Source organism: Hetaerina americana, unplaced genomic scaffold (assembly GCF_022747635.1).
Source record: "Hetaerina americana unplaced genomic scaffold, ioHetAmer1.1.p SCAF_1, whole genome shotgun sequence".
Lineage (NCBI taxonomy): Eukaryota > Metazoa > Arthropoda > Insecta > Odonata > Calopterygidae > Hetaerina > Hetaerina americana.
In genome coordinates this window covers 43,050,693-43,075,911 of record NW_027286069.1, presented here as the reverse complement: position 1 = coordinate 43,075,911, position 25,219 = coordinate 43,050,693, and the positions used below count along the sequence as shown (strand labels likewise).

The 25,219-nt window shown below is 34.6% G+C and overlaps 1 protein-coding gene across 1 annotated transcript in view; it reads left to right on the top strand.

The window, feature by feature from the left end:
* The window catches only part of LOC139691240 (protein HID1), a 45,574-nt gene that overhangs the window by 8,191 nt on the left and 12,164 nt on the right, over positions 1-25,219 (top strand). The window contains exons 5-14 of the mRNA XM_071588986.1: positions 1,063-1,279; positions 2,742-3,055; positions 5,285-5,509; positions 7,161-7,251; positions 7,694-7,819; positions 10,911-11,015; positions 11,398-11,562; positions 14,093-14,330; positions 17,088-17,224; positions 19,786-19,901. Coding sequence (XP_071445087.1) covers positions 1,063-1,279; positions 2,742-3,055; positions 5,285-5,509; positions 7,161-7,251; positions 7,694-7,819; positions 10,911-11,015; positions 11,398-11,562; positions 14,093-14,330; positions 17,088-17,224; positions 19,786-19,901 — 1,734 coding nt within the window. The remainder of the gene's footprint in view (positions 1-1,062; positions 1,280-2,741; positions 3,056-5,284; positions 5,510-7,160; positions 7,252-7,693; positions 7,820-10,910; positions 11,016-11,397; positions 11,563-14,092; positions 14,331-17,087; positions 17,225-19,785; positions 19,902-25,219) is intronic.

Genomic DNA, 25,219 nt, shown 5'->3' with positions numbered 1-25,219 from the left:
GTTCACTAATTACCTTTGTTTTTTCATATCTTAAAATTTTTTATAAATATGTGATATTTATAATTTTCAAGTGGACACTGGTGTCTGCCTTAACGTTCATAGTATGAAACAGAAGCTGCTGGAGAAAGAACACACATAATACAATAAATTGTTCTTCAATATCTCATTAATTGTGATGAATTTTCACAGCTGGGTCTACTCTAACTCGTGGCACTGTATATATTGTAGATACTGGTGTTACCTAGACAGCAGACACCTTTGTCTTGTATGTAGAGTTAACAGTATGCCATGGTAACAATCAGTGCTATTACTGTTAGGGATATGAATGTCCACTCATCATGAAATACTATATTATGAATAAATTGCAATAATTTAAATAAATTGAATTATTTCACTGTAGCAAATGAAAATGCAAGTACAGTATCCTCCCTGTTCTTCTCTCCTGAGAAACACATTATATTATTATATCATTATATTTTATATATCATCATATTTGAGTTGCTGAAACCCATGCCCACTAATAATTTGTGCATTAATAACAATGTAAGAGTATTACACACTGTTATTTTAGCTTAGTTACCAACAAACTCACATCAAAATATACTTTTGACCTCGGGAAAATATTGTTGAAAATACAGACTACAGACAGATGCAGTAAGAGCATATTATGTGTTAAAGAATTGAATAGAGGAAATATTGAGGAGTATTGGCTTGTTGAAAACAAATCCAAAAGAGAAAGTTATGTGAGTGGGAAATCTGAAGGAAGAGAATAAGTATTTAAGATAGTATCTATGGTGGTAGAAAGTATAACAAAACTTAAGAAATTATGAAAATATTGTGGGGCAAAGGATAGCTTAGACTGGAGCATAGCCTAAATATGTATATAACAGTTGTTAGGTACTACCTCTAATTGGTGGGCTACCTATAATGAATGACAATTTAACACAAATATTGTGGTTTTTTAAAAAGACAAAGAATATATTCTCTCATGCGTAACTTTTCTTAAACATTCTTCATCAAATCTTTTTATAACTTTCTGATTGTTCATTTATTGTGACAAAGGATAAGGCAGAAGACCTTCAAAACTTGGACAGCTGTGAATACATTTGGGAAAGTGGTGTGGGTTTTGCATCATCACCTCCAAGATTGGCCCAGTATGATTCTAATCGTACAGAATTACTGAAGCTTCTTCTCACTTGCTTCGGAGAAACCATGTATTTACCTCCTCCACGGCAGTCAAATCCTAGGGAATTGTCTTCATCACCGGACTGTAGTAGAGGTATGTTAGAATAAGTTATTTTATCTTATTTTTTAATACCATGCTTATATAATAGCCTATGCTGTTATACCTCCTCTTTGTTGCTCGGGAGATAATTTGATTGAGTAGGGTGGTCACTAAGTTGAAAGACCTGGGAAATTGGGAAAAAATCAGGAATTACTCAGTTTCCACAAAAACTGGGGAAAATAGGGAAAGGGGCTTAAAATTTTGAAAGGGTGAGAAAATGCTATGAGATTCTGGGATTCTCTATTGATTTTCCTTTCAGTTGTGAGACCCGTTTGTGTTTAGTATAGGCCATTGTGCATGCACTCCCTGACTAAAGCAAAACTGTGAGCTAGATCAACCATGTGTGATCAACCATCAAACGTGATATGAACAAAGAGCACTGGATCAGATTTAAAATCAGAACTCTGAAAAAAAATCTGGAGAAGAAGTCATTATAATCATAAAAATCAGGAAAAAGTTTGGAATTTAAATGTAAATAATGAGTGGGCACGTGAGAGAAGCATTTTTGAAAATGGTCTTCCTATCAATTGACATTGCAGTGATCCAATTCATATTGGATGAATCAGGATGAGAGTGAATCATAATAGTATATTTAATAATGTGTCAGAAGGTTACTGCTTTTAGTAGGATGAATGAACATTAGTAGCTATGGGAAGTAGAATTTCAGTTTTGCTCTGCTAATTCATTTAAATGGCCTATTGATTAAGGCAAATCTGGTCATTAAGAAATTGGAAAACAAACAAGGAAGCAGTAACATTAATTTTGATTTATCTGAACCTGAGCCACACCTGTGCAGATGAAAACTGCACATGTGTTGGCACAAATGCTCAGTTTTTTATGAAGAAAAAACTGGTGGTGTTCTGACATCCTCTCTTTGTACTTTGTCCCCTTGCAGCTGAAGATATTTCCTTCCTCATTAGGCTTTCCCAGCAAGTCTTTTAAGAAGTAAATTACAGTGTAGTCATTCAAAAAACAACATTTGATATTCTTTTTATTAACAACACTACTTGGGAAAATTAAGGAAAAATGGGGAAAATTGGGGCATTGCTGAAGGTAAGCACCAAATGTGGCACCCTGGTGTATCTAATGTGTATAATCATTCAGTTTTGTTTATCATCTTGGTTTGTTTTGGTTTCTTATAAAATTTTATTATGGTATGCATTACACCACAATGTCCTAAAATGGTCAAAACTAGATGTGAACCCTGACTATACAATGGGAAATTGAATTGGCAAGTTTTACTTTGCCATATAGTGTATGTTAAGGAAAAAAGTGATCCTGGTTTTGTGTTAGAATGCATTGATAAGTGTCAGTGCCAGGTCTCAAATTATCCTTATGACTCTCCCTCATTCTCACATAAATATAAATGTTCTCTGCTTTGACATTATGAAGATATTTTCAAAGTTTTTGCCATCACCACTTATACTATTGATGGTAGAAATATGGCTTCTTTTAGGAATCTCAATTACCAACTGTGGTCCTGCTGCCCTCAGGAATCGCTGGGTTCGCCTCTTTACCTGTGGCTCAAATCGTCATGCCCTGCCTGCATTTACTTCATTGTTGAATGTGGTGTGTGCCTATGACCCCTCTGCCTCTCCACTTCCTTACAACCACCTCCTTTTCTCTGATACCAGAGAGCCATTGGTAGATACATGCCTTCAGTGCCTTGTTGTGTGCTTAGATCCATATTACTGTGCCCAGTCCAACTGCCGGTGCTCTGTAGGTGGATGCTCTGGCAATGTTGGTGAAGATGGGTCATCTCGAAAAGAGGTAAGGGTGAATTCAGGTCATTAAAAATTTCATCAAAGAGTTCTACTTCCAGTGTTTTAAATAGATAAACTTTTATCTAGGAAATTTGGGGAATGTTTGCACATTATTTTGCACTCCTGGAGGGACTGCCATGGGTCTAAAATTGGGAAAGTGGATTAAGGGAAATATACATAACATAAGAATGAATGTGCATAGTGTACTAAGACTCGAGTTGGGCATCTAATTTGTAGACCTTTGAATGCAAGTTAAATTTAAATAATGAAACAGTTGGAGAATAAAGATCATTTTCCTTGACAGGGATTTGAAGCCAGATCCTTCGAAGACTGGCCGAGTGCCCTAGCTAAGCTAAAAAGTAATGGCTCAGTAGCCTAACTGACTAAAACCTTGGGCCAGACTTTGAGGGGTTTGGGTTCGAATCTTGGTCAAGGTGAATGATTTTTACACCCTGAAATTGTTGCACATTGTTGTAATGCACATTTAGTGAATGACTCCATTAAAAGTTACTGTCACGGCAACTTCCACAGTTTCTTGGAATTTAAACAATTTAAGTAACATTTAGAAGTGTTTACAAAAAAACTTGGAAAAACTGCACTTAATCTTTTAAATTGGTGAATGGGGTTTCTCAAGGCTCCATGCTTGTCATTTTCCTAGTTACTGTTGTGATAATGTGTTTTTTATAGCATTCTACTCAGAGTAGGTTTTTGATTGACTCTGGGTCTACACTTTACTCTACTTCTAAGCCCTAACTAACATGACTCTAAATATCCCTAGATCCTGTACTGCATATTACAATAACTCATTCTTTAGCTCTGCTTACTTTTCCCTCTAAAATCCATCCCAAATGCCTGTTCTTTTCCTCCCTTTACCTTTTTTCTAGCATTTTACCTTTTATTACCGTCTTCATCATTCATTACCTCCCATTGTTTGTTTCCTTCAAACTTCTCCTGACAACCTTCTCTCTTCCCCCTACCATTGATAGAACTTAGTTTGTTTTCCTTTCCATCAATGGTGAGCATTATGAACTGAATTAAGATGCCTTTAATATTCTCCCTTTTTGTTGATGACTTAGCAATATATTTCAGGTCATCAAAACTTTCAATTACAAAGAGGCAATAGAAATAGTTTCAAGCTACCTTCGGAGTTGATCACTTAGAAATGGATATCATATCTCCAAAGAGAAAATGAAAGAAAAAATGAAATGAAAATGTTTAGACTTCACAGGTTAAGGGAAATTTTTTCAAGAGCCCACTTTAATAGGGAGAAATCACAGTTTGTCCAATGTGGAATCTCTGTTTCATCAGTCATTTATGTGATAGTAGGTTAGACAGGCAAGAGCCTATTTGAAATGCTAAAGATCCTAAAGAAGTCTAAGTTGTTAAACACTTAAAGGTTTTTCAATAGATTTTCCATGGGTGCTGACAGGGCATCCATGCTTTGCGTAAATACAGACTAGACAAGTATGGTTTTTTCATGCATTCCCTGGTGAGGAAGAGCTTACTCAAACTTCTTACCTTCATATCCAACGGGTCTGAGATTTGCTGCCAGGGCATTCAGAGCCAGCCCAGTTCTAAGCATCTCCTGTGATGTTGGAGAACCGCTGGATGAGTGGAGTAAGATTTGTAATTGTATTGGCAAGATTTTATGCAGGCAGAATCGACCCTGATTTAATATAAGTTTTAATCCATGGTTTCTTGATTTTTATAATTGGCAACTAAGGATGACTCTGCCCTTCGCCATGCATTTATGAACAGCTGATTGTTGGAAATTGTTCTGAAATTACACGTAGTGAGAAAATTAAGGTCCACCTACCATAGGAGGTTCATTGGATGTGTTGTTTCTTAAATCATCTGGAATATATGTCTAAAGAGTAATCTTGATGAGTTCAGTCTTAGATTCTTGAGCCAGATAAACAGAATTATACTCAAGTATAATTAATATTTGTTGTTTTTCTTCCAAAATAAGTTTTTCTTTGCCTACACTTATATGTTAATAATATTGTATGCGTTTAGTATAATTGTAACCTGTTTCTATTCAGAAGTATCTTGTGCTTTGTGTTAAAGTTTGAGTAAACAAATACTCCTGTTTTTTGTTTATAATATGTATGATAATATATAATATGATGATATGTATGTAATATGTATATGATAATAATCTTCTAATAATTTGGCATTCTTAAATGTATGATAATCTTTGTGTAATAATTTATTGTTCTCAATGTATTTGCAATAGCAAGTTGGTGAGGTCCGGAGCCATGGAGGCTGCTGTGAAGATAACTTATTCTTAAATTACCTTTCTCGGATTCATCGCGAAGAAGATTTTGCTTTCATGCTTAAAGGTTTTGCGCGTCTTCTGAACAATCCTCTTGCACAAACATATTTACCAAACTCTACAAGAAAAGTACATTTCCATCAAGAACTATTGGTCCTCTTCTGGAAGGCATGTGACTATAACAAGGTATGTTTGGTGTTATTCTAGTCTGGTTTTTGGTGTTCTACCCTGTGGGTTACAGAAATCAGTATCATTTCAAGTGGTCGTTTAGTATTTTGTATGGCCATTTCCAGTCTTGTAGATAACCCAAGGTCAAGGTTTTCTGTTAAGCATTACATTGTGAATTTAGGTGCTTTGACTTTTAAGATCCTGAATCTTTGATTGCATTTTTGATGTGAAACTGATATCAGAGACATCTTGGGATACTGAAAAAATTTTATTTTGGGAGTTGCTTGTAAATTTAGATCATACTTTGGGTTTCTGAAGTTAATATTCTTGTGTAGTAATATGTTGTGCAAGGATGATTTGAAAAGTCTGCTCAAAAACAAGAACTAATTAGTTTTCTGGGATAAACCAATTTTATTTGTCAACATATTCTCATTTTAGGCTTATATTTTGTGCAGTGCTTTTCTGGTTTGAGCCCCTCCAAATATTGTGATTGTTCTAACCCTGAAAAATAGGCATTTTGTCTGCCATAACTTGGTTTGAATAAAATCTCCTTTCTGCCGGCCATTAATCCATATTGGAGAATAATTACTTGTCTGAGAGAGTCAGATCTGGAAAATAGGGGAATGAGGAAAAAGTTGGAATTGTAAATCCATCATTTTGTGATCACAACTGCAGAGGAGTGAACTGGTGTGTTGTTGTGGTGGAAAAAGTTTTTTGTGGATCAATCATGAACTTTTTCTTGCAGCTTGGTTTTCAAATGATCTAATAATTATACTATGTGCCTCTAATTATGTGACCATTTTCAAAATAGTCAATGAAGATTATTCCTTGGTAATCTCAGAAAAATGTGGCTGTAACCTTCCCAACTAAGGAATAGTTTTTGTCTTCTTTGGTAAAGACTCCTCTCTGGACCCATTTCTTAGGCTTTTCCCTGGCTTGCAGTGGTGTATCCACTATAATGAAATGATAGCTTAAGTCCTGTGGATTTAGTTGAAACAGCTGCAAACCTACCTTGGAACATCTCCCTGAATTTTATTTTTGGTCATATATGAGCTTGCAAGACCCATCTTGCAGATAGGTCTGTCATGTCAAATTGTTGATGCAAAATATAATGTACTCATTCAATCAAGATGCCTACAGCATTATAAATCTCATGCATTTTCACTCTTCTATCATCTATCACCATATCATAGATTTTATGAATGATCTGGAGTAACTGGGCATCCAGAACATTGTGTTACTTGTGTTCATATGGCTACTCAATTATTTTGAAACCATTAATAAACCATTGTTATTGAAGGTAAAGATTAACTGTATTTTTATCAAATTCCTTTATAATCTCATGAGGTTATATTACTCATAAAATTATGTTTGTTCAACACAGAAAATGCTCTTTCACACATTTTCTAGAAGTGACTTGCCCAATTCAAATGAACACTTAACACAAGAGTGAGGGACCAGTCTGTCTGAAATTTAAGGTGTGTTTCTTCAACAGATGATACTGACTTAATGAATGTATGAATAACTGAAGTAATAAGGAATTATTGATAATAACTTCAATATGTAGCAATGGTGTCATCTCTCTGATCTGAAGTTGCATGGTTTTTCAAACTGCTCTCGCAAACATTTCTCTCAACCTACTGTTAATTTTTCCTTTTTTATTTTTCAGAAATTCCTTTATTATGTCCTCAAAAGCAGTGATGTACTGGACATTCTTGTACCCATTCTATACCACCTCAATGATGCCAGAGCAGACCAATGTAAGTAAATTCCTGTCATTATAAATTGATTATAAAATAACTATGGGCCAGTGAAAAGGATTTGCATGTTAAAATATCTATTGAAGATGCAAGATTACTTGGCCTTAAAATTCAAACAAAAACCATTGTCAGAGCTGTGTCAGTCTAAAGGTGAAAATGTTGAAGGCACAAATGTGCATGAGAAACCCAATTTTGGCACAAATAGCATTTATAGCCAGTGATATGTTGGATTTGGAGGTAGGTATTGTTGGATGGTGGATAGGATTACATTTCACTAAAGATGGTTGAAGAAAAATATTGTTCAAAGTATTAGCATTAATACTAATGTCCTTTTCATTTGATTTAAGGCAATTAAAATAATTATGCTTACCATGCAATGCTGAAAGTCAGCGTTATATATTTGTAATCACCTATTTAATTTTACCTTCTTCATTTTCCTCAGCTCGTGTGGGACTCATGCATATTGGAGTATTTATTCTTTTATTACTCAGTGGTGAAAGAAACTTTGGTGTAAGACTAAATAAACCATATACAGCCACTGTTCCAATGGATGTTCCTGTATTTACTGGTGAGTTAATTCCGTATTAAGTAAATGAAACTTTATGTGACCAATAAAAGTTGTAGGAGGGAGGCACATTTTGTGGAAAACTATGGATACAGTTAATATTAGAATATTTAAAAATACAGAAACCAACAGGGAAAGACAAAGGAGTACAGTAAACTCTCAATTATCAATGTGCCAATCATCCATTTTGTGGATTATCTGTGCTAATGTCTTTTCCCATCACTTCAAAATTAAATAAAATTCGATCACAAGGACAATGAAATGCTTTGAATCTTATAAGTTCTTAATTTCACCAAATTAAAATTTGTTGATATCATCAAGTGTTAAAATAAATTTTTTTTACTTTCCCATTATCATTGCCCTCAAATTCATTAATCCTTGGAATTTCATATTCTCTTTTGAGATGAACAAATACATAGATTTACTATGCAACAAATAAGTTATGAACTATCTACACTAAATTATTTTAAACAGTATCATAAGATGAATATGAATCTGTATCAGCGATCCTATGTCAATATTTGTTCTTTGCCAGTCATTGATTTTCTTCTTGGCTACGTGATTGGATTAGCTTTCCGAGGAGAATAATTTTGCCTATTCACTTGATGATAGTTGTGTGTTCTTGTAAACCTATTTGTATGATTCCATCATTATAAAACTGGCTGTAAAATGGAAAAATTATACTTTCCATTGCTACAAGTATAAATGAACCACAAGAAATGAAAAAGGGAAGTCTCTGTATGTATACTTTTTTGCATATTTTGGTTATCCGTCTATAAGGGTAATAAGAAAAGTTCCTGGAATGGAATAGAAATAAACGACTTACCTCGGTGAAAATTATTTATTTTTCAATGTAGTCTACTAGTACACTAATGGGTTTGGTCCAGCAATTTTCCAATTTCTTGATCCCACCTCGAAAATTAGATTCCTTCAGGCCTGCAAAATAACTATCTACTTCGGCTGTTAGTTCTTTGTTTGAAGAGAATCTCTGACCTTCAAGGAAAATTTTGAGCTTGGGGAAGAGATAAAAATCTGATGGAGCCAAGTCTGGTATCAATTTGTATCGTAGCTCACGTGTATTTCCCATGGCAAAGACACTTGAGTGTGGGCGTGCATTGTCTTGATGAAAGGTGACTTTCTTCCTTACCAAACCTAGCCTTTTTCCATGTATATTTTGTTGTAGTTGGTCGAGGAGGTTAGTATAGTATTGTCCAGTAATTGTTTGACCAGTCGGAAGATAATCAATCAGCAGAATCCCTTTTGCATCCCAGAAAACTGAAGCATTGCCTTTCCAGCTGACCGTATTGCCTTTGCTTTCTTTGGTAGTGGTGAATCAACATGCTTCCACTGCTTTGGCTGCTGTTTTGTCTCTGAAGTATTGTAGGGCACCCAAGTTTCATTTGTGGTCACAAACCAGCCCAGAAAATCATGTGGGTAGCTATCAAAACATTGTTGGTAAATTGCCATTGTGATACATTTGTGGTCCTGTGACAAGAGTCGCGACACCCATCTAGCGGATAATTTTCTCATATCCAATGCCCTTGTTGAAATGTGATATGCCCATTCAGATGACATCCCTACAACTTCAGCAATTTCTTGTACTTTCAGTTGGAGACCCTCCATGATAATTTTATGCACTTTCTCTATAATTCTGAGGTAGTGGTACATTTTGGCTGATCACTATGCAGATCATCAACTAAGCTGTCCCGACCAAACTTAAACTTGTTTGCCCACTTGGCAACAGTTGAATAGGAAGGAGTTGAGTCCCTCTAGAGTGTTCTGAAAGTCAGAATGAATTCCCTTTGCTTCATACCTTTCTTTACCAAGTATTTAATCACTGCTCAAATCTGAATTTTTTCTATCTTCACAAATCACTACACAGGAAAAACAACAGAGAGGCATCCATGCCAAAGATCTCTTTCCAGAGCCTTGATGCTTTACGTGTTTACTCATGAAGGATTACCTATTACTATGGGAGAAACTAGTTGTGCTAGTGCTGACATCTGAGGGTGATTCGAGAACCTTTCTAATTACCCTGTTATTTAATTATCTGAACTTCATTGTATATGTATGCATTAGCAAGAATAATCGGGAGGTTGCTATACATTTCCTTATCCCCTAGATTTTAGATTCCCCCTTGACTTATGAATGCATGGTGATATATTTTGTTAACTCAGCCAACTATGAGTAAATGTCCTAAGAATATGTACTGAAAGAAAATTGCACCCCTGTTAAAGGAATAGAGTGAAGGGAAGGTAATGGTTAAGAAGGAGGCGTCAGTAGTCTTTTTACTTGCCTTGTGCTACTCCCTCAAGATTTCAAATTCTGGCTCACTTATGAAAACTATTCTTTTGGCTGATATTGTGTAAAAGCATCAAAACGTCACTTGGTCATGAGAATGCTTCTTTGGAAAAAGTTTTGAGTACTGATTGATTTACAAAGGATTGAATAATGATAATGTTAGCTCTTACATGAGTGAAGATATAACTTAACTGCTTTTAAGATTACACTGTAGATTTTGCAAAAAAAAGAGAAATAACTATTGTAAGTAATTCTAATCTTGATTACATTTGGAATTTATCTGATGAACTTGTACACTGCAGAACCTGAAGCAATATTTGTGAACGAAATTGTAAAAGAGTTTATTTGATTTATAAATTAGATGAGACATCTTATCCATGCATCCACCTTAATGTAGAAAGTTTGACCAAAATAACATTCTTTACATTTAACTGTAAGTGGATATGGTTTTACTGCAGTGTAACAGTGGATATGGTTTTACTGCAGTGAAACAGTGGGCTTTTGTAGTTTTGTCACCGATGCAATTAATACAGCATTTGTGAGTGTGTCATCTCTGGGTTCTGCAAGGTTGATGAGGTTAAGATTAAGTGATACCAAATGGCAACCAAAATTTCTCTGATTTAAATTATTGCTTCCAAATTAATTGATATATTATTTCATTATTGATTCAAGTAACTTCAAAAGCCTCTCTTAACACACCCCTTGGCTGCATATAGTTGTGTAAATCCTCCCTTTTTGGTATTTTTTTTCTTGAAATAAGATGATAATGCTGTATTTCCTTATTATGTTTAAGGTACCCATGCAGATCTACTCATCACAGTTTTCCATAAAATAATCACAACTGGGCATCAAAGGCTGCAGCCACTTTTTGATTGTCTGCTGACAATTCTTGTTAATGGTAATTTTTATCATCGTATTTTTTATAATAGAAAAAGTGCCATTGACCTTATTACTTATGGCATGCTTTAGTACAGTATTAATCACACAGAAGTCTGTACGAAGTAAAGTCGTGTATCTCATGTCATCCATAATAACTCGATTGAATGCTCTAAGCCAAATTAATTTTCAATTCTGTGGTAAATAAGTTCTTGATTATATTACTTATATGCAAGTTTTTAATTTATAATTCTACTTATTTGCCATTTGGAGGATACCAGTAGTACCATTTCCAGGTTATCTCTAATTTTTTTCATGGGATTTAGAAATAGTAAATCATGTTTTGTGATAAACAGGGTTATTTTTAGAGTATGCTGAAATGTTTTGTCTGTAAAATTTTCCAGTGTCACCCTACCTGAAAACTATATCAATGGTGGGCAGCACAAAACTAGTGCATCTCCTGGAAGCCTTTGCCACTCCATGGTTCCTATTTTCATCTCCATCTCATCATCATCTCCTTTTCTTTCTACTTGAAATATTTAACAATATAATTCAGTACCAGTTTGATGGTTAGTATAATTCTAATATTAATTTTTGCACCTTGTCTTTTATGTTGCATGTCTAATTTTGTAAATATTTAGGTTTTATTTGAATCTGAATCGAGTAGATCAAATACTTTTTATGTGTTGTTTGCATTTTCTCATTCTCGGGCTATCATGAATTATAATTCTGAGAAATTAATAAATTTTCAGTTTTGCTCTTTTCATCAATTGTACTCATAGTCATAGTGAAATGTAGCCTGTTCAAAATAATAATAATACTTTATTCATTACTAAAAAGAAAGAAAGACTCGTACTTTTCCACAGATTTTCTGTGGAAAATCTGTGGAAAAGTACGAGTCTTTCTTTCTTTTTAGTAATGGATATTAAATACTTCCACGAAGTGAAGCCTGAAACAATAGAAATACTTTATTCATTTTGAAAAATGGTACAACCATATTAAATGTCGTCAATATAAATATTATTTAATTTATTAACATAAGTTCTTAAATTTGATGAAGATTGTCACAAAAGAATTCATCCAATGAGTAAAGTGGGTGGGCAAGTAACCAAGTATATACCCTATTCTTGAAACTCTGGATACAGTCTGATTTCCACTGACTAGGCAGATAGTTATACAGTCGTATGTTCATATTACGAAATGTGTTGTAAGTTGATGACAGTCTACAATAAGTAGTATTTAGATTTGATTTACCTCTTGTGGAGTAGTTATGGATGTTAGATCTTAATTGGTAAGTTTCTAGATTAACTTTCACAGTTCACATAACATAGTGAGATAGTAAAAGATAATGTGGTAAAATCTTGCTCAAGAGAGAGGATGGCCCTGCTGATGCTAAAGACATAAAGGGCCTAAGCTAATGTGAGCTAACTTTACTGCTTTGAATTAATTATTTAAGTTATTGCTCCTTTGATACTTTTGGAGCCACACCTTTACACTGGCAGCAGATTTAGTGTTTGTGCAGCCCAGCCTTCAAGCTAATGGTATTACTGGGTATATCTGTGTATAGGTTGACCTTTAAATGCATGATTTCAATGAAAAAAATCAAGGGTAAATTAGGGAGTTTTCAATGAGAAAAATCAAGGATAAATACTTGGGTGTAACAATTACTCACGATCTGTCCTGGGGAAAGCACATACGGGAAATATGCGGTCGTTCTAATAAAAAAATGGGATTTGTAAAAAGAGTGTAAATGCAACTCTATTAAATTTTCAATAACATAATTCAATAATTAATTTTGTGTACAGTAAAATCTTGATTATCTGTGCTAATAGATGCATGATGAAGTAACAATAATCAAAAAACATGGATAACTAGACTATGTGGAAAATAAGGTTGTGATAAGAACAAATGTGTATGGAAACTCCTCTTTTATTCCATGCCATTAATTTGAGTTTTTCAACAATGGAAAAATGTGTGTTTTTCCATTTTTCAGCTATTTTATTAGGGTGGAATTATAGATTTATTATCTAATAGCCATAGGTTGCAGTAGTCCAGGGGTAGAGCATTAGACTACTGTTCAAAAGGTCTGTGTTCGATTCCCGGGCAAGCCTCTCTGGGCACCTCCAAGCTTCACCCAAGCTGTAATTTTTTGGGTACCAGATCTTCCTGGGAAACCATAGCTGGTACAGGGAAAGGAACTGGTCCCATTAACCTGATGTGTGAATTTCACACGCTGTCAGACTTAATACTGGTTGAACTCTACCATCACCTACCAAATTGCTCTTAGGGTTGATTACTGTGTTTATGGATTTTAATCTTGTAGCCAGGAAAAAAAAACAAATTATTGGCAAAGGATGAATTTTAAAAAGGACCATTGATATGGATTCATAAAAATCATTTGGTATCGATTAATAAATGCAGTGTAGGCAGTTAATGACCTATTTGTTGCTTAGTGAGACTATGTATTACCTCGCATTAAAGGAGAATATGGAATTCTCAGGGCTAATGAATGCAAGGGAAATGATAATGGGAAAGTATGGATTGTAGAAAAATGTTTAAATTAAAACATTCGATACTATTGACAACTTTAGATTTTGTGACATTAAAAACGTTTATTAAAAAAAGGTATATCGAAGTTTCAAAGCATTTAATTATTCTTACAAAAGTAATGTTATGAAAATTTCATGTTGCCAGAAATAGAGTACCACAGGTACTACACAAAATGGATAATTTGCTCACGGATAATTAAAGAGTTTACTGTACTTCAATATTTTTAGATATGTCAACTGCTGCTGTCTTGTTATTATTCAATTTATGAATCTATTCTTAATAATCATTGTGCATAAAACTCTTCAATTGTTCATAAAATTGAAAAAGTATCGCAGAATATAAGAATGCAAAATTTGTGGGCATAAATAGACATATGGTGGTAAATTATAGGAGTTGTAAGACTTAGATTAAGATTAATGGAGACTTTGGTTCCAGATTAATAATTTAAACCAAGCTTAAAGTGGGGAAAGTTGTATTATAGTCATAATAATGTGGTCATGTACTTGTATGGAAAATTGATTTGATATATTTTATGAAAACCCTATGCAGGAAATTCAAATTTGGTGTATACGATAATTCGAAAGAGGCAAGTATTTCATGCATTGGCTAGTCTCCCATCTGATCCTGCATCAATTTCTCGATCTTTGACACGAAGCAATACAATGTCAAGATCTAGCAGTAGTACACATATAGCATCGAGTCAACCTGCTCCACCATCAAACAATGCTCCAATCACCCATCCAAGGAAGCAACGCTCATCAACTTCTCCAGCTACTACACCCACTGTGTGAGTTCAATGATTACTTTCAAACCAATGATAATTGTTCCTACATTTCAGTATATTTTACATATGACTTTGAAATTGATGGTATTTGCTTATATTTAAGTTGAAGTCTAATATAAAAAATGCTGAAAAAAGCATAAAATCACTTTTTATGGGGTGTATTTGTTATGGAATGACATGTAATATCTCTCTGACCCAATGACTACTAGCATTAGGATTAGGTAAAGATGACCTATGCAGTATTTGAATCAATCAAATAAGTGCAAAACAATTACATATTTGATCCAAACATGTTATTTAATCTCCAACATAGCTTGTAACCAATGAATTTACATACTCCTTGACAACATTTGATGGAAAGTGAATGATAGGTAATTGTCCAAAAACTTAAGTATGCTATTAAGATATGTATTTTTATCAGGAATCATATGATGGAAGATACAATGGAGGAAGGTCGAAGGAAAGTAGGCAAAGGGATTCTTTTGTATGGTTGAGAGGAAAGTCAAGGGGGTTGGGGCATGGGTAAATAGTAGAGGAGTGAGAGATGAATGGTAAGAATGGATAAGAATGAATTGACTAATGAAATGTAATCTTCATTCCATCTTGAACTTCAACTTGGACAATAATAAGGTAATCCCTTTCCCTCCATTCTCATCAATGTTCTCCTCTAGCCTAGTTATCGCCACCACCATGATACCATATGGCCTGGCAATTCTCTTATTTTATAACAGATGATGTTTCACTTCAATACAATCAGGGTTTGCTAATGAAAATTCTCGTGGAAAACCATATGAAACTCTTTCTTAGTAGTAATGGTAGTAGTTTTAGGGGAGGCGACCAACAGCTAAGGGCATTTGTACCACCAGGGATGGATAGGAAAGGAGAAAGGGTAGAGATAAACCTGGCATCGGCATTAGCCTACTCTAAATGAAAGGTGCCAAGGTCCACTGTTTAACGCTCAATCTGACAGATGGCATACTCATTCAAAGTGCTCTCCAGAAAGCACCTCAAGTAAGGATCAGGATACCACTGAAAATTATCTGTCTTCTCTAGGATTCGAATACGGGCTCTTTCAGTAGGAGCCAGTAGGTTAGCCACCACCCAATCCTGATCCCCAACTCTTTCTTATGGGAGTAAAATTGGATAATAGATTTGGTAAAGAAAATATTTTTCAGTGTATTTTAGATGAAAGGAGTATCATTCAGTCTCTCTTCAGCTTCTGTTGGGGTTCTGAAGGGGGTGTTAACCCAAAATATGTCCATCACATTGATTTACATCAACTGTCTCATATAGCTGAGGTTCACTTTATATTTCTTCAGAAAGAGGAAAATAATATCTTAGCATTGCACAAGCAGGGTTATCCACTCCATCAGTAAAATTGGGGAAAAGTTGGAAATTGCCCAATTTCTTCAAAAACTTGGGAAGCAATAAGTTAAAGGGTTGATTTAAAAAAAAACCCAGGAATTTGGTGTGCGAATTGAGTTTTTGATATGTGAATTTGAAATTCCTGATAAGAAGGGCATTCATTTCAGTTGTGAAATCAGTTCATGTTTTCTGAAAACCAGCGCAAATGTAGGAACGCAATGGCTCATGAAGTGATGAGGGAAAGTCTATAAAAAGTAAAACTAATCAGACATTTCAGATTCTGGAGCCAACTCTGTTGAAAGAATGCCATATTCATTGGGAAAATAAGGTAAAAGTATGTAATTGGAATTGGTAAAATGAGTGACCACCCTGATGTATGCCTTATTTAGTATGTTTCTTATGTTAAAATGCTACAACAAGAACTTATATGTGCGGGATTGTTATTTAACCATTAAACTAATAACAATTGTAGATCATAGCTTTAATAAATGCATCCATTGACCTCCTGTATCACACTTAAAAATAAATTGCAAAACAAATAGCACAAATTCAAATTGTAAGTTGAAGCCTTTTAGATGGACTGGCTGAAAACCTCAGCTGAAAGTCAAGGGATCTGGATTAAAATCCCAGTGAAGGTGAATGATTTTATGGCCGGAAATTCTTGTATTTGTGTGCACATCTGCAGGTTACTTTTGTAAATATACTTACTTGGCATTTCCTGCTGTTTCTTTGAGTTTTATCCAGTTTAGAGGAATTCCTCTAATTCCTATTCTATTGAGTTTAATTAGTAGTCTATTGTGGTTTAAATTATCAAAAGCCTTTGACATGTTAAAAAACATTCCAAGAGTTTTGCGTTTAGCATGGAATGAATTAAGTATGCTGTCGGTTGCCTGACATATGGCAGTTGTGGTAGACCTTTCAGATCTAAATCCAATCATTTGAAAGTAGGAAGTTTTTTTCGAGATAAGATGCTATTTACATATTCATGGCTTTTTCTATATTTTAGCAAATGTATTTTGGATGGCTATTGGTTTGTAGTTGTTCAAATCATTAACACAGCCATGGTTTTTATAAATGGGCACTACTTTTGATTCTTTTAATTGGGATGGAAAATCCCTTGTATCAAAGATTCATTGATGAAAAATAAAAGGAGTGCTTTTATGGCTTCAAAACAATGATGAACAACTTTACCATAAAACCATACCAACTTGCCATAAAACTGCCAATAATAGTAATAACCATAAACTTATAAATATTTGGTTAATTTTAATGTTGTGTCTATGCTAATGGGTCAGTTTATGTAAATTGTGTAGCTTTTGTAATAGTGAGTACATGTCAAAGATTGGTGGTAAAATGCTTCATTTTTGATGTCGTTGATTTTAATTACTTGGGTAGCGATGGAGAAGCTGCACCTCTACCTCAGGTTGGTGAAGATGGTGAAGATCGAACACAGGATGAGAGCATGGAAGGCTCAAGTCCAGCAGTACCAGCTGAACCTGGCACCTTAAAGGCAACGCTTGCTGACACACCAGGTATTATTGATGGGTGCCTTTTTATATCCCTGAGTGAAATCCGAACACTCTTATGTTAACACCATTGTGGATTGCATTATTCCATTCCTAGCTCCTAACTTAAGATAGTTGAGGTAATGTTTTTAAAGTTTATTTTTTTCTTGGCCAAATCTTTCTGCAAAAGATTTAGCCAACTGTTCAGGCACTTGAGCCACTTTGGTCATGTCCATTTTGATTTCCTCAAAGTCTGTGAGTCAAACCCTTTAGTAAGTCTAAAGATAGTGATGAATCCTGTGAATGAAAATGATTCATCAATTGATTGAATATAGAGGCTCAATAAAGCGCAGAAATTGATATGAATCTATGAATGAAAATGTTTGAATGGTTTAAAATGAATGTGTGCATTTTCTGATGGCAGTTTTTCTTTGTAAATAAGATGTGTTAAATACAAACTTGGTACACTCATTTACACTTCATTTCACGCTTACCTGTTAGAAGGCTTACCTTCATTTCTTGCTTATGTGTTCCAGGGCTTGAACTCAATGACCGTCATAAAATTCAACTGTGTCTGGTCCAATGTAATATAATTTTTGTGTTGATAAATTTAAAATTTTCTAAGTATATGTATCTCAGCCAGTGCTACTGTTCATTCTAGTACCCAACTCTCAGTGGGTCACCTGGCCTATGCTATCACCTGCCCGGCTTTCTTCTAAAATAGATCTAGTAGGAAGGCTAAAAGCTATATAAATTGCAGCTAGAAATAACACATTACCAAGAAGGCAAGAACTTGCTGGCAAGCAGGCATAAATTCAATTTTGAGACAATTTTTTCTTTAAATGATGTTGGATGCACTCAGGCTGCTTGCTGTTGACTCTCTCTCTGTGTTGATAACATGGTAGATGGCAGTCAGATTAATCACAGACTGCACTTATTTGCAAATTCTCCATTGTACAATATGTTGGTTCATTTCTCAACCAATGTTAAGTCAGTGGATCAAGGCCATAATATAATTATTTTAATTGTTTGCTTTAAGCAACAAAATCATTTCATTAAAATGAGTTATAAGGTACAAATGATTACTTTAATATAAGCCTAATAATAATTGAAATTTTGACTAAGATACTTGGATTATTAGAGTGAATAGAATTTTAGTGGCTATTTAGAAAATATAAACTATGTGTAACCTGGGAAAAAAATATTAATGGAAATGTATTGCAACACTCTTGTTTAAGTACTTTGCAAATAGAAAATCCTTCTCCATGGACTATAACCTTGACCCTGACCTAGCTTTTTGATAACCCTTAGAAATGTACTGGTGGAAGCAATGATAATTACTCCTTGTAGGGTCACCCATGCAAGATGTATTGAATTGTAGAAGCCAGATGAAGGATAGTTAGCGCCCTGCCTGTTCCTCAGTGAGGTACCTGCAAAGAAGGCAATTGATCCCAGCGGGTTGGCCATTTGAGGGATGATATCACATTAAAAATGCAATGGTGGCAGGCAGCTGGAAACCACCTGTAGATCTGAGTACAAGTCCGGGCCACTATGGGATGTGGTCTGCTGGGTTGTATGTCATTCCTGGTAGTAGGAGAGGGAAGGCTTCTTGAGGTTGTCATCTCACAAAATCCTTGCGAAGTGAAATTGATGGCAGCTGTGCAGAAGAGGACCATACCTATTAGAATAGGGACTTTGAATTTTAGGATGATGTTGAGGGCAGGGAAATAAGCTCATATAATGCAGAAGAGAAAATATAAATATTTTATGGCAAAGCAAGGTGAGGTGGAAGAATAGCAGGGATTGCAGGAATGATAGTTAAAAATAATATGCAGCGGAGGAGATGAGAACTTGCTAGGGATGGCAATGACATAGAACCAAAGGGTATGAAGACCCGTAGTAAACATAGAGTAAGTGAACCAATTAATTTGGTCATTGTTGAGGTCTACATGCCAGTGAGCAATCATAGGGAGACGTTGACAGGGTAAACATTCAATTAAGGAAAATAATTGCTGGTGTTCCTGCAGGGAAACATTTGATATTAATAGCGGACTGGAATGTGACAGTAGGTAAAGGAAGAGATGGTATTGAGGTATGGGACTACAGTTCATGAGCAAGGAATAAAGCTTTTATAAGCAAAAATAAAGAGTTTATGAGGAGGGAGGTAGCAGTTGAGTTCTTTAGGAGACTGGGTTTAATCAAAAAGTACACAATCACACCTTAATAGGTGTATGTATGAATGGAAAGTCCCTGGGGGCTTAGGTTGGGCATCAGTTCGGTGATTTTATGATTAGGTACAGATTTAGGAACAGTGTGATTAACTCACACAATTTCCAGGGAGCGGATGTGGATTAATATGTTAATTTAGTTCTAATTAAGTGTAATGCCAGATTCAAGAGGATGAAACGGAGGAAAGGGTTTAGGAAATATCCTAGATAAAAATTAGTTAATGTGCTTATAATTCTCATGTCTTGATGCCTTGAGGTCTATGACTATGCATGTATAATAGATATTGCCATTATGATGCTTGGCAAAATTCATTCCTTATAAATGACAACAATGTTGACTTATATATATTTTATTTGCAGGCATAGAAAATATGACAGAACGTGAGTCTGCTCATCCATCTGCTAGTCAACTGAAGGAGTTAACTGATGGCCAAATTGAAAGTTTAGAATTGGACTCGGGGCAAAGTGAAAGCATGGTGAGTGTATAATTGAAAATATTTGGGCACTGTAAAACTTATTTTTTCCATACATTTAAATTCATAGATTGTTTTGGCAAAAATTAAATTGAAACAAAAATATTCTTTTTCCACAATGTCAGTTTCCTAAAACATTTTCCCTTAATTTAAGCATTTGATTCCTTTAACATTGTGAAGTTTATTAGATCCATTTCTGTGTAGAGGTAGTGTTAGAAATCTCACTTGCTATTCTTCTTTTTTTGTTGGGCACTCAATTCTTTCCAGTGTCGCATGGTGACAATCCCCATTCACTCTCCTCTTTTTGAGACATTTACTGTATTATATTCAGTATAAGATGCACTTTTTTGTTCCTAAATGGCTCTAGGTTGAAAAACCACTCCTGGGCATTATTTGTGTAGATTGTGAAAACGTTTCTCATGAATATACTGCACTGAAATGGGGATGCCTCTTATATACCTATCCATCATGTATATCATCAAATATGGTACATACAATTGGAAAGCTTCATGTACAGTGGAACCTTACTTAATGAGCACCTTGCGTATCGAGTAATTTGCATAATGAGTGAAAATGTTGGTCCCAAAAATAACTTGCCTTACAAGCAACTTTTCACATAACAAGTGATGAGGAATAGGGAATTTCTGGAATTATTGCATACCTGCTACTTCACTTTGTGTTTAGCACTCGTTTTGCTAGGAACTTATTGTCAGTTGTGATCACACATCTTTCCAAACTTGTGTTCAGACATATTATTTTTGATTTTTTTCTGCAAAGTTAAATAATATTTTGAGCAAAGTTTTAAATATGTCCCCAAAGAAAAATCCACAGAAAGCGAGCCATAAAAGAATAAAAATAACTATAGAAATGAAAAGTAAAATAATTGAAACTTGGAAACAAGGTGTGAGTGCAGCTGATCTTGCGTGCAGATCAACAATCAGTCTACATCAGCTCTGTAATTTCTTCAAAAGCAAAGACAAGACTAAGGAAATAGATGCTTGAAAGAGAGTGGCAAGAATATCTATGCAATGGTTACCTATTCTCAACGATGTTGACAGGTTGCTTCTCATATGGAAAAATGAAAAGGAATTGCAATGTCACATTATCAATGAGAATATCATTGGTGGGATGGGAAAAATGATTTTGTCAACCTCATTTAGAAGATTCCAACATCATCAATGTTCAAAGAAGTATTTAGGGTGAGCCCTGTGTGGTTTGAAGAAGTTTATTAGAACTGGCATCAATGTCATTGTGAGGCATGGTGAAAAGCCAGCTCTAACCTTAAGGCAGCAGGGAACAGCATTGGTGACTTCAAGAAGCTCCTAGATTCTGAGGATTACCTGGTACAACATGTTTTCCATTATGATGAGAGTGATCTCTTCTGGAAAAAGATGCCGAAGCAAACCTTCATTTGTATAGGTAACAGTGGAAGAGATTGCATAGCCTGGCCACAAGCCAATGAAAGACCACCTAACACTGCTTTTGCACCAATGGAAGTGGCAATCTGAAAATTAAACCCCTGTATGTGTACCATTCTGGAACTCCCTGTGTGTCCAAGAAGTCCAAAACAGCTGGCTGAATGTGATGTGCAGGTTGTGAGAAACTGTTACATTGTACCATGTGTACAAGGCATCGCCATAATAAGGCAGTGGCTATGTACACCAGAATTTTATTTAATCATAAATCTGAGTCACAATTTTGCAAAATTTTGAAGCGTCGGCAAAAGCAAATGCCCCTAGAAAGCTTTCTAGTAAAAAGGAATCAGGTACGTAGCATTTATAATAAACTATTTATTTTGATTCTTTTTTATTTTTTATTTTTTATTAATAGAATTGCATTTCCAGTTGCTTCATTCCACAGTAGAAGAAAAGGTAAACATAATATATGATCGTAAACTTTGACATTAATTTATTTTTTTGGTATGGAATTCATTATCGTTGTTTAAATTTAGTAATTTGCAAAATGTTATTGCACTTAACAAGTGTTTAACTTTACAAGAAAGATTGCAGAACAAATTATGCTCGTTGTATGAGGTTCCACTGTACTGTTTGTTCATCTATGGATATGATCTCAGCCAAAAATACATGTGAAAGCATAAAAACCTTAATAAGTGCTACAATTTTTGAATTATAATATGGATCCATCATCAGTATTGCATCCATTCATGCTAACTGAAAGAATGATTGCTTTGCATCTGATTGGAAGAAAATGAGTTTATTAAAACCTTTGAGACCTTGAGTATCAATATACTTATATTTTATGTATGTAACCTTTTGATTGCAAAATATTTTATGTAATTTTAGGACTACAAGTAATATTTTTCAGTACATCTAAAAGGGTATCATATAATGTAATATGATGAGGCTGAAGGGTGCATCTACAAATTGTGTATGATCATGTTAGCTTACTTTTCCCCAACATTATATATCATTGCAGAATGTCAGATCCCTCTTTATTTTATAGGCATGGAATTATTCTATGTGCAACAACGATTGATGACAAGATGGCGCCGGTAACGTACTGTTTACGAAGTAGCTCCCGTAAAAATAATAGTGTAACTAATATTAAGTGTGGAAAATGTCGTACGAATGTTACAATCGGTATAAATTGCCGTCTTTGTGGTGATTGGTATCACCACAAATGTACAGAATTGGATCCAAATGCTACATTTCCTAAAGTTTGGTATTGCAGTGATAGGTGTAAACAAAGCCACGTTGTTGAACAAAATCCTGAGTGCACGTCTCTCGTCTCGGAAATTGATCTCGAGACATTGAGAAATGAATTGCTTGTGATAAAGTCAATTAACAATGAATTAGTGAAAGAAAATATGAATTTAACTCAAAGGCTAAATGAGCTCAAGTGTATTATTAGTGAATCTATATCTGGTGCATACAGTGCGTGCTCAAAAGATTCAACTACAAAGCCTGCATGGACTACTGTGAAAACTAAAGCGGCGAAGAAAAATAATTCCAAACAGTGGTCAGATGAGAACAGTATTTCTCTTCAAAATAAATTCCAGCCTCTCAGTGACGAATTTGGAACTGATTTTCAAAGTACTGCTGATCACTCCGAAGAGGGATTTCTTCTTCCGACTGCACATCATGTGAAACTCAAACCGAGAGCTTCTGGGACAAGGAAGAGGCCCGAGACAAAAAGGAAGGTATCTATTTACTCCGACAGTCATGGTCGAGGTATGGCGGGTATGCTAAATGACATTAATGGAGACCAAAATTTGTGTTTTGATGGTTCGGTGAAACCAGGAGCTGAATTTAAAGATGTGGTTAATGGGTGTGAGAATATTGGTGAAAAATTTACTGGAAGTGATTTCATAGTTTTACTAGGGGGAACAATTGATATCTATCATAACAAATCCAACTGTGTAATTGAAACCTTGAAGCAATTGCTTCCAAAGTTGTCACACACGAATGTAATTGTCTGCCACTTACCATATCGGTACGACTTACCGACAACTTCTTGTGTAAATATAGAAATAGAAAAGGTGAATGCATTGATCTCTAAAATTTGCCAAAGTTTTAAAAATGTATGGATCCTTAACATTGGTAAACTTGATCGCAGGTTCCATACAACTCATGGTTTACACTTAAACAAGCAGGGAAAACGTTTTGTTTCCAATGAAATAATTAAGGTTTTGACAGAAGTAATACCTATTGCAAGCTCCTACTCTGCATGTGTTGGCGCTAGACCTGAATCAAACTCTGCGTCTATTTGACTAAACAAGAAGCTCAATGTACTCCATCAAAATATTCAATGTGTTAGAAATAAGGTATTTGAATTGGAAGCAATCTTATCCACATTAGAAACCAATATTGATGTGCTATGCTTATCTGAACACTGGTTATCTAAGACAGAAAGTGAGCATTTTTGTCTAGCCAATTACAATCTAGTTAGTCTTTATTGCAGAACACATTGCAAAAATGGAGGTACAGCTATTCTTGTCAGAAATAATATTAAAGCCAAAACACAATCCTTTACTTCATTTCTAAATGAGGAAAAAAACTTTGAGCATTCTGTCGTTGAAATCTATCTTCCCAATGGTAGTATTTTTATAGTTTGTTTCTATAGATCTCCAAGCGGCCTTGAAGATGTATTCTTAAATAAATTAGATACTCTTATTGGGTTACTTAAAAACAAAAAGAAACCAGTTTTAATATGTGGTGATTTTAATATAGATTTCTTGAAAAATTCCTACATTAAACGTGATTTACTTGCTATTCTGTGCTCTCATGATATGACAGAAACGATTAAAGACCCAACAAGGATCAACTCATGTCTTGATCAATTCATAATTGGGAATGACTTTTATGAAAAGTCCTCTGAAGTTATTTGTACAGGACTTCCTGATCACAAAGCAATTCTCTTATCCCTATCATATGACGATGGACACCATAAAAAGTTAAATGCAGAAATTGTCTATAAAAGAACATATGATCCTTATAGTCTTCAATATTTTAATGCATTATTGTCAAAAGAAACATGGGAGGATATTAATTACCCTACTGATCTTGATACTGAAGTTGACAGCTTTATCAATATCATTACTTATTACCATGATTTAGCATTTCCCCTTAAAAAAATTGTCAAGCATAATAAAAGTAAACCTGAAAATAGTCCTTGGTTAACAAGAGGAATAATTATTTCTTGTAATAGAAAAAGAGCATTGTATAAGCAATGTATTGATTCTAATGATCCAGAGTTAATAAAATACTACAAAAGTTATTGTAAAATTTTGAGAACTACCATTACTCTAGCAAAAAAGCTGTATACCAGCTCATTGATAACAACATCATCTAATAAATCTAAGACTATCTGGAAAGTAGTGAAACAGGAAACAGGGAAAAATAAAATTAATAGCAATACAATATCTAAAATATGTTATAATGGCACAACAATAACAAGTGTCCAAAAAATTTTAGATATTTTCAATGATTACTTTGCCCAAGTAGGTGTCGATCAAACTCCCAAACAGTCACCCACTAACACAGGTACTTCTAAAATGGTCATCAATTCCTCCTCTATATATCTAGAACCTGTTACTAAAAATGAAATATTGAGGATAATCAATCAGTTAAATAATAAATATTCATGTGGCCCTGATGGTATACCTGATGCTGTTATAAAAAGTTGTGCCACCTTTATTGCTGAACCACTGACTGAAATTTGTAATCTTTCCATAAGTGCTGGTCAATTTCCCTCCAAATTTAAAGTTGCAAAAATTAAAGCTCTGTTTAAAAAAGGAGAGAAGGAAAACATTGAGAATTATAGACCAATTTCCTTACTTTCAGGTTTCTCCAAAATTTTGG